At 39.0% G+C, this 9,945-nt stretch overlaps 2 protein-coding genes across 4 annotated transcripts; one reads left to right on the top strand and one right to left on the bottom strand.

Moving 5' to 3' along the window:
* Window positions 1-235: 235 nt before the first annotated feature.
* Window positions 236-5,468, bottom strand: LOC137711056 (uncharacterized). Of its 3 annotated transcripts, XR_011065030.1 has the most exons (6): window positions 5,075-5,468; window positions 4,589-4,719; window positions 3,971-4,096; window positions 3,667-3,794; window positions 2,126-2,276; window positions 753-889 (listed from the first exon to the last, which is right to left on the bottom strand). XR_011065030.1 is itself a non-coding variant. In XM_068450258.1 (5 exons), exons 1-5 carry the CDS (start codon window positions 5,265-5,267, stop codon window positions 589-591), a joined length of 879 nt encoding a protein of 292 aa, XP_068306359.1. In that variant the 5' UTR covers window positions 5,268-5,468; the 3' UTR covers window positions 236-588. The 3 variants fall into 3 exon arrangements, 2 of the variants coding, with proteins under 2 accessions (XP_068306359.1, XP_068306360.1); XM_068450258.1 differs by lacking the exon at window positions 2,126-2,276 and having other exon boundaries at window positions 236-889; XM_068450259.1 differs by lacking the exons at window positions 2,126-2,276; window positions 3,667-3,794 and having other exon boundaries at window positions 755-889.
* An 811-nt stretch (window positions 5,469-6,279) lies between these two features.
* Window positions 6,280-9,864, top strand: LOC137711055 (replication protein A 70 kDa DNA-binding subunit E). The gene is made up of 2 exons (XM_068450257.1): window positions 6,280-6,785; window positions 7,176-9,864. The coding sequence occupies exons 1-2, from the start codon at window positions 6,487-6,489 to the stop codon at window positions 9,502-9,504; spliced, it is 2,628 nt and encodes an 875-aa protein (XP_068306358.1). The 5' UTR covers window positions 6,280-6,486; the 3' UTR covers window positions 9,505-9,864.
* The last annotated feature ends 81 nt before the right edge of the window (window positions 9,865-9,945 follow it).

Genomic DNA, 9,945 nt, shown 5'->3' with positions numbered 1-9,945 from the left:
GTGCAATTTGATGCAGAGTACCAACCTATCGACTATGCGGAGACTAACCCAAACAAAAGATTTCAATGCTGAATTTGTTGCACCATTTAAACCCAAATAAGCAAAAGTAGTGGATTTCCCTAGTGGTTAGGGCCTACCCTCTTCAACGCACTGCGTTCTAGGGTTCAAACCCTTCTCATAGTGTAGACGAGCATAGAATATCACTCATACTATAAAAATAAAGTACAGAAATGAATTCCCGAAATCAACCACATCCATCACAATATAGCACAAATACAACATTAGACAACAGATTATTCGAATTTCGGTGTGGAAAAATAGATGAAATTCTGTGAGATACTTTTACACAAATCACATATAAGATTATCGCTCTTTTATCTCCAGGTAAGTTTGCCTATACAATCTCTATATGAGCTCAATATATTCTATTCAACACCACGATAATTAAGCACATTCGGTGCCCACTCAAATCGTATAGGGGAATGATAAACTCCGTTGCCGCAACTCCAAATTTGTAGAATCTAGGACCGAACACCTTGCAGACGAAAATGGAATTAGCACTTCTCAATAAACTGTGCTGCCTACTTCTCAAGAGTTCTTAAGAAGAACGATGATCTCCGGGAGGCCGAGCCTTTTTCCATACTGGATAGCCAGCCAACCCACAAAAGAGATATATGCCACAAGTAAACAAGTGCGCCTGAAACCGATAGTAAGCACTCTTGCAGCCAAAATCTGAGGCAACCGAAATTTCATTTGCTGCAGCAGTCTAACAAAGAATATGGAGATGACAGAAGTTGAAAACCCACTAATAACTCCAGCTATGGTTTCCCACCTCCAAAACACGCTTTGTTTCTGGCTGAAAATCCAGGCGTGTAAAATCTTCATCGCCCTGAAATATAAGAGACACCATTACTAAGTAAGACCATACAAGTACAAAACAAAAAACAGACATGAACAGAGGATTTATTCAAGTGTAAATTCACCACTGCTCCACTTAATTCTCTATATACACTGCACTTATTTATTATCAGGAGAAATTTTTCCTAAACAAAATGAAAATTCTCAATTGGTATGTTCGACACTACATAGAAATATAATAGTTGCGGAAGAGAAGTGAACAATAATGTGGATAAAGCTATATCTAAATTTACATGCTACTGTCGTCTGCACATGCTAGAGACTATGAAGAGGGTGGAATAAACACACCGCTAAAACAGATGGCTGCCTGCCTGTAGAAGAAAAAAACTGCACATGCAATAGGTTGACATGGTAAAAAGGGGTGTTAAGACAAACTCTTTTGCAGTGAACCATGATGAGAGAGTCCTTTCTCAGATTTGCACACAAATACTCTCTCCATTCCTTCAGAACCTTTTGGTACAAAGCCCATGGTTTACATGTATGCAGCATCAGCTCCAAGTGCTTCTTTTGATAAGAAAGCAGTGGTTTGTATGTATTTAAAATCCAAGTAATATGCATACCTTATTTCCTTCACCTAAACCACCTCACTGACCACAATCAAATGTATTGTGGGATGAAGCCAACTACTTACTCGTGAAAACAGATGATTACAGTTATGGAATAAGTTAATCAGTGCCACGTTCTTGCTATAACTACCACCAGAAACAAACTCAACCAACAAAAGCTCCGTATACCTGGTTTGTTAACGATTTCATGCAAATTAGCATGAAGAGTATTATTTGATAACTATTCCTCAATATACGCCACCTCCTCTTAATGATATGTGCAGTCGTTTATCAATTTATTCCAGAAATCAAATTAAAGAGTTTCTCTTAGGTCTCTTTCCTAGAACTCTTTTTTGTTTAAGGATGATAATGGATTAGGCGAGTCAACCTATACATAAGGCTTAGGTCATTGGTCTACCATAGTAGCCACTCTCTAAACCCGCACAAGACGGTAAGAAAGAACCAAGACCTCGGGATTTATCCATCGACTACAAAGTAGGCTACTTCCTTCCCACTCAAGGTGATTAGAAAGGGCTAACTCCCTGATAGAACGACCACCCTGGTTCCCTATCTCCGGATTTTGTTAAAGAAAAAAGAGCAATAAAAAATATAAGCAGGGGGACGAAGCCAAAACCGCAAAGGAAAAACAATACATCACCCACCTGGAACCCTCTTAGGTCTCTTTCCTAGAACTCAATTGTCTTCATTTCCAGCTTTGGTTCTATAGCTTTATCTCCAAATGTTTTTCTGTTGCTTACAACAGGGATTCTGCTTTTTATTTTGATTTGTCACGGTTAAAACTAGTCCACCAATCTACAAGAAAGCAACAAAAATAAGAAACAAAGAACAGAAGACTACTCACTACAAACAGAACCCCATCAAAAATTGATTTTCTATCTCAAGTAGGCTAGAGCAACATGCTTCCCCCTCTGTAGTTTGCACCCAAGTTTGAATTTCCCTTCCCGTAGTTTAGATTGATTTAGTGTAGACTATTGATCGAATAAAAATAGAAAAACAGCTGCTCGCCAATCTTCAATATAAAAGAAAGCGGCATATCTCAAAATGCAGATGAAACGGCAAGTCACAACCCAAAGGGAAGTAAAAAATAATACTCTATCCCATAACACTTCCTCCAACTACTCTCCAACCAAATTACCAGAAAAGAAAATGCTAACTGGACTAAAATTCCTTTGCCTTTGTTTCACCACCAAAACCTTATGTCTTTCACAATAGAGAGAAAAGCAACCAACCGGAATTACTGAACTGAGATGCTTCTCTGCCTAACCTCAACAAAAAATATGAAGTTAGAGGATAGTTAAGGAAAAGATGATCTTTACTTTCACCCTTTCCTTTAAAACATAATGCACCACTGGGAAGAACAATAAGAATTAGGTCTCTCCTTTGGGCCAAAGCACAGGGATTAGCCCACCCACAGGGAATTATCCAAGCAAAAAGTTCACCTTAGGAGGTATCATAGCCTTTCAAGAAAACTGGGAAGAGATGGATACACAAGTAACTCTCTAAGTATGCAAGAACAAACAAAACCACTACCTTCTAGCATCTGATCTAGCGTGAAAAGAAACTAGGATTCTTCAATATAGACAACCTAGAAGCAAGCTCCAAAATTCCAGTTCGCTTGAATAGCTCTCTGATTATAAAATGTTTAAACCCCTAAGAACTCTAAGTAGTACTAATTGCTTGTCAAACTCAGCATGCAAATTATACAGTGCAAACAATTGTCTTAAATTATTATAAAACTAAGATTTTGAAATATATGCAGTCAAATTCAATTGAGCATAAAAAACTTTTCAGTAATGATGTCTCTCAGCAAGCTCTGTATGTACACTAAATATACAAACCTACTATGCAACTAAATTTTTCTATAGTTTTTTAATCAAATAGTAGATTGGAGTTTCATTCAGAATTTTCATGTATTGTTTTTTGAATCTTATGATGTTATTTCCATGTTTTTGGAACCAGTATATCCATCTACGCTGATGTATTACCTTGCTTATGAGATAAGCAATCTATCTAGAAAGGCTATCCTAATGTACTTATGTGATTAAGTGAAGTTATCGAAAAACTCACATTCTTTGGAACTCATTTGGCCCCATGAAACAATATCCATGAAATAGAACAAAACTGATTAGCTAAAAAAGAATAAGAAAAAAGTCCAAAGAAATAAGGAAGTCAGTTTGCTCACAGGATGCAATATCTTCTAATCATCTCAAATGTAGACGGATCTTTAGCTTGGCAACTGAAGAAACCATCATGATATAAGCTTACTTTGGAAATGCCATATGTGTACCAGCAGTCATAAGTTTCATTGACCTAACAAACATGAGAAATTAAAAAGAAATCTATCAAGGAGTTGAGAACCATAATGTTCAGCCATGACGTTATCTTCATAGTAAATGTGGAATTCATACACATTAATTTTAACCAAAAATGCAAATAATAATTACGCTGACCGCAGCGTATGCAAATGTAAAGGCCTTCCAACATACCTTGAACTTGTCTTTGGTCAACCATGCAGCACCAAAATTAGGTCTGCAATTAAGAGGAAGGGCCTCATTTGGAGCCTCAGCCAATGCAAGATGAGTCTGACCAGAAGACTGATCTTTGTATTCCACCTGCAATCAGTAAACCCAAGAATTAATATTTGAATGATCAGAACATGCCAAACAGATACTACAACATACCATTCTCAATTCATGTGGTAGGAAATTAGCTAGAAACCAATATGACTAGTATTAAAGTTTCGTGGTTCGACTCGTGTCAGGTTTATCAAGGGTTGCAGGAAACATCATAGCATGACCGTAAAGCATAATTTCTTCAAACTAAAAAACAGTGACGTTACCAGTTTACTACAACACCCACTTGCCATATGCCATTCTATCATCCACATAGAATCTTTCATAGTACTCTTTTGGTTCACAGATGAACTGCATTTACCTCAAACTTGAAGAAAAAACTAACAGAGACGCACTCGAATCCAAATCTCTAATGACACAAAGTTCCAACTACAAATTACGTGTGGAAGGTCAAGCTATGCAATCAGAAATTGCTATTATTAGTTGCCTATAATTAGCATACTGCATGCCAAGAAAGATTGTTAAAGTAACCTTAAAAATTGAAGCCCAGTAGTAATCATAACGGCAACGAAATCTTCTTCCCTCAAAAGGATAAAACACATGCTTGGCTTTATAATTGAACAATCCAAGCTCACACACCTTAGATGACTTAAGATCAACACCTGCAAAAACGAAAAACCGCTCCAACTCGATTATTATGATTTCGTGATAGATAATAAACTAACTAACAACAGATCCTTGTCTTCCGAAAACCGAACATATATCTGCGCAATTTTGACAGAAAAAAAAGGTGATTGTAATTAGCAAATTTGGTTGAAAAAAATGTATTAGAACTATATCAAGTTTTTCAGTAATCTAACCAGAGGAAAACAGCTATCTTTGTTACAGCTAAACAATCAAAAGCAGATTGCAGAAACCCTAATCTGCTAATTCGAATTCTCATTTCGAAGTCAACAAACAGTGACATTCAAGAATATCATAATTATTAAAATAAATTAAATAAATAAATAAACTTACTGCTTGAGACGATCCTGCACTGAGAGGAAACGGAAATTGGGCTCGGAATTGAGGAATCGGCGGCGAAAACGACGACGAAGGCGACGAAAAGCGATAGTGAAAAGAAAGCAAGGATAGGGAGAAGGAGACCCAGAGACCACCGGAGTATTAAATTGGCCACGCTGCCCTTCGCAGAGGCCTCCTCAGAATCCATTAAACTTGGTATATCGCGTAAATTAAAGGGAATCTGCCAAAGGTCCGGCCACCGGAGCCATTTATCCGGTGATCGGCATACCCACTCCCCAGGAGCACTGAACAGAAGGAAGAAGAGGAATTATTGATTTTTTTTTTTTTTCTTTTTCTTCGTCGTTTCTGCGGAAGTTTCAAATGAACTATTTGGTCGCTTCGCTTCTTTTCTCACAATCCTGTTTTTCCCTCTTAATTTGTTTATATATTCTGCTCAATTATAAGCTTTCCTCGGGTAATTTTATTTTAAATCCCTAAAATTTATAATATTAATAAAAATAATATTAAAGAGATTAAATTTATTAATAATTAAATAATTAATCAATGCTTAACTTTATTAAAAGGCCTAGTTGGATTAATAGTTTTTGTGGTAATAGGCTAATTGGAAGATGACCTCTGTAGTGAAAAAAAAACTAGGATTTAAGTCCTTGTGGTAAAGTCTGTTAGAATTTATACACTAAATTAAAATATTAGGCTAAAACAGAACTCTTCATACACATATTAGACTAAAACGGACATCTTCATTAATTGTTAACGCGTGGGGCTAGCTCACGTGCTAATAATTGATAGAAGGTTGACGAAATTTTCAATTTTCGGCATAAATCCTAACAAACTTTATAACATGGGCTTAAATCCTAATTTTTTTTATCACATGAGCTATCTTCCAACTACTATATCATCACAGGAGTTGTTAATCCAATTAAGCCTTATTAAAACAATTTATGTAGAATGAACATTTTAAATTGAAAATATTTAAATTTAGATAAAATATGGACAATCACACAATACATACGAACCACACTTGAACCAAAGCCAACTTACCAGACCACATGTACTCACAATTTGTGTGTCTCTGACGTGGCAAAAGAGCAAGTGCACCGTGTGGCATACCTTTCTTTCGGAGTGGCGTACATGGCAATCCGTGCACCCGTAATACTAGGGGATATATCCGGCATTTTCACAGAAGCTGTACCCTTTAAGCCAAAGCCTTCTCACTTTCCCTCTCAAATTACACTCTCTGGCGCCTTCGCTTCGATTTCGATTCCGTCAGTTTTTTAGGGTTTCAGTTTTCCCTCTCTATACACTCCAAAGCCCCAATCTTTGCACTATCTCTCTCTATTTTCCCAAATCAATCAACTTTCTCGCACTTTCTCGGCTACCAAACAGCCAGTTACCCTGTTTCGACGATGGATGTGAGGTTAACAGAAGGGGCGATAATGAAGATGTGCACAGAGGAGCTCAACGACGGGAGCTTTCAGCCTATCCTGCAAGTGATGGACGTGAAGCTGGTCCATACGGCGGCGCGAAATGGAGCTCAGCCGGGCCAGGATAAGGAGAGATACAGGGTTGTGATCTCCGACGGGTCGCACTACCAGCAGGGGATGCTGGGCACCCAGAAGAACACACTGGTTCGGCAAGGTATGCTTCAGAGCGGCTCCATCGTCTGCCTCAAACAGTTCACCTGCAACGCAATCCAAAACCGCCTGTAAGTATCCTTATACTATGTCATCCTTTTCCAATTTCACTTTTTTTTTTTTTCCGATTCGTTTGCGAAATTTTACAAATGGGGTATTATTTATTTATTTTTGTTTCGACTCGATTCGGTTTGAAGTTTTTGTTTTCTGTTTGGGAATTTTCTAGGGGACGGAGAGAAAAAGGGTTATCGAATTTACGGGTTTAGTTGATTAAGAATTTAGGACTCTAGTGATTTGGTTTCGGTTAGTTCGATATTTGCAGTCATGGTGAGAAGCATTGATGATGGTTTGGTTGGTTAACATTTTGTTTCGTTAAGTCTATAATTGTTTGTTCATTCCGATTGTACAATTTCTTTTGTTATGTTAAATGGAATTATTCATATTTGGGTTACGGTTTGCAGGATTATCATTATAATCGAATTGGATTTGGTGCTTGACAAATGTGATTTCATTGGCAGTCCTGTACCGGGACCTAAGTATTCGAATGCACAGTCGTCAGGGACGTCACCTGGAAATTCTCAATCTCTTGGTGGCACTGCACATTCTGGCGGCACAGTTCATCAAACTGGCACGGGGGCTACTCCAGAACAGCCTAGAGTAAATCAATCATTGGGTAGTGCAGCTAGTGCTTACTCTGGTAATGCTGAGCCAGGAAGAAATGCTACTCTGAATACAGCTCCCAATTACCCTAAACCAGAGTCTGGATTTGGTTTTCCTGGATCAGCACCATCAAGTGGGTCATATGGCAATCAGAACATAGGTTTTCACAACCCTAGACCTGAGGTTCCTCAGCCACCACTAAATTCTTATGCCCGCCCACCTCAGCCATCTTATCAGCAGCCACCTCCGGTGTATACTAATAGAGGACCAGTTGCCAAAAATGACGCCCCTCCAAGAATAATGCCAATTGCTGCTCTGAATCCGTATCAAGGAAGGTGGACAATCAAGGCTAGAGTGACAGCTAAAGGAGAACTTAGGCGCTATAACAATACACGTGGCGATGGGAAAGTATTTTCTTTTGATCTTCTTGATGCTCATAATGGCGAAATTCGAGCAACCTGTTTTAATGCAGTGGCTGATCAATTCTACAACCAGATTGAAGTTGGTAAGATTTATTTGGTCTCCAGGGGTAGTTTAAAACCAGCTCAAAAGAATTTCAACCACCTCAACAATGACCATGAAATTCTTTTAGATAACTCATCAGTAATACAGTCATGTTTTGAGGATGATGATTCGATTCCACATCATAATTTCAATTTCAGTCCAATAAATCTTGTTGAAGGCTTGGAGAACAACACTATTGTGGATGTAATAGGTGTGGTATCATCCATCAGTCCCCCTGCCTCTATAATGAGGAAAAATGGTGTTGAGACTCAGAAGCGAACCCTCCACTTGAAGGACATGTCTGGTCGTAGTGTTGAAGTAACTCTTTGGGGAAATTTGTGCAATACAGAAGGACAAAGACTGCAGGCTATGTGTGATTCTGGTCTATTCCCGGTGCTTGCTGTAAAAGGTGGTAGAGTCAATGACTTCAATGGGAAGGCGGTGGGGACCGTTTCCACGAGTCAGCTTCTAATAGAGCCTAATATCGAGAAGGCTCATGAGGTGAGGAACTGGTTTGAGAAGGAAGGAAAGAATACCCCATGTATCTCTATTTCCAGGGAAACGGCGGGTGTGGGTAGAACAGAGAACCGAAAGACTATATCCCAAATTAAAGATGAGAAGCTAGGGACTTCCGAGAAGCCAGATTGGATCACAGTTGGTGCAACCATTTCATTTGTAAAGGTTGATAGTTTTTGCTATTCAGCATGCCCAATCATGATTGGTGATCGACAATGCAGCAAAAAGGTTACAAATAATGGAGATGGGACTTGGAGGTGTGAAAGATGCAATGAGTCCGTGGAAGAATGTGACTACAGATATATACTCCAGTTTCAGATACAGGACCATACTGACTCAACATGGGTAACTGCATTTCAGGAGGGTGGTGAGGAAATCATGGGATTACCTGCAAAAGATTTGTATTTTATCAAATTTGAAGAGCAAGATGATGAGAAGTTTGCAGAAATCATTCAGAAGGTTCTCTTTACCAAATTCATTTTCAAGTTGAAAGTAAAGGAGGAGACTTTTAGTGATGAGCAACGTGTAAAATCAACAGTTATCAAAGCTGAGAAAGTGAACCATTCATCGCATGCTAGATATCATTTGGAATTGATGGATAAACTTAAGATGGAAAATATTAGTGCTTCTGCCTCCAAAGCTGACAATGTAACGCCTAGTGCTGGAATGAATGTTGCTGGTGTCGGGAACACTGCAATTAGACAGCCCACTCCTGCTGTGAATGTTGGTTACAGTAACAATGCTGGTAGAGAATTTGGAGCACCAGAAAATCAAGCGGGTCACCATGGGAATCAGTATGGCGGTACGTTCCTTTCAGGGGGTTCTGCTGGTTCATATCAAATATGTAAGAGTTGTGGGGATGCTGGCCATAGCTCAATGAACTGCCCAACTGTAATGAATGGCCCAGGACAGTCGTCAGGAGTGGGCTATAACAATAGAGTGTCTTCTAGGCCAGGTATCAGCAATACTTCTGGTGAATGCTACAAATGCCACCAACCTGGACACTGGGCAAGAGACTGTCCTGGGTTAAACACTTCTCCAGCTTATGGAAGCAGCGGAATCAACCGTGGGACATATGGTGTTTCAAATCAAGAGGTCGGTCGCTTTTGAGGTTTGCTTGGACAGGGTTTGTATAATTGAAGGACGCTTGGTCAGTGTCCTTTGCTGGGTGTCGGATGTGCTTCTTGATTATGGGATTTTGAGTAGGTGAACTTTTCCCTTGTAGCAGCAGAGGGTTGAACCATGGTTAGGCTGGAGCTGAACCGAACTTGTAGCCTTTATTTGAAGCAGTCCTTCCAACTTCAGAATCATGTTTTGAAAGAGAAGCTTTGGTGAGAACGCCTCAGACTCTTTGTTATTACCTAATATGTTTTTGTCTTAATTTCATGGATTTTGTTTTTGTTTTAGTCTCTTGTGTAAAGGTATTGCTTGTACTGATTAGAAAAGCTTTAATGAAATCCCATGCTACAAGGGTCTGCGTACGGTTGCCCCATTTAAGTATGTGTTGGTTCATCTCTCCACTTCTAACCATTTAAGTATGTGTTGGTTTAT

Source organism: Pyrus communis, chromosome 12 (assembly GCF_963583255.1).
Source record: "Pyrus communis chromosome 12, drPyrComm1.1, whole genome shotgun sequence".
Classification (NCBI taxonomy): domain Eukaryota; kingdom Viridiplantae; phylum Streptophyta; class Magnoliopsida; order Rosales; family Rosaceae; genus Pyrus; species Pyrus communis.
The sequence above is the reverse complement of the archived record's forward strand: the minus strand, read 5'-3'. Positions and strand labels throughout refer to the sequence as shown.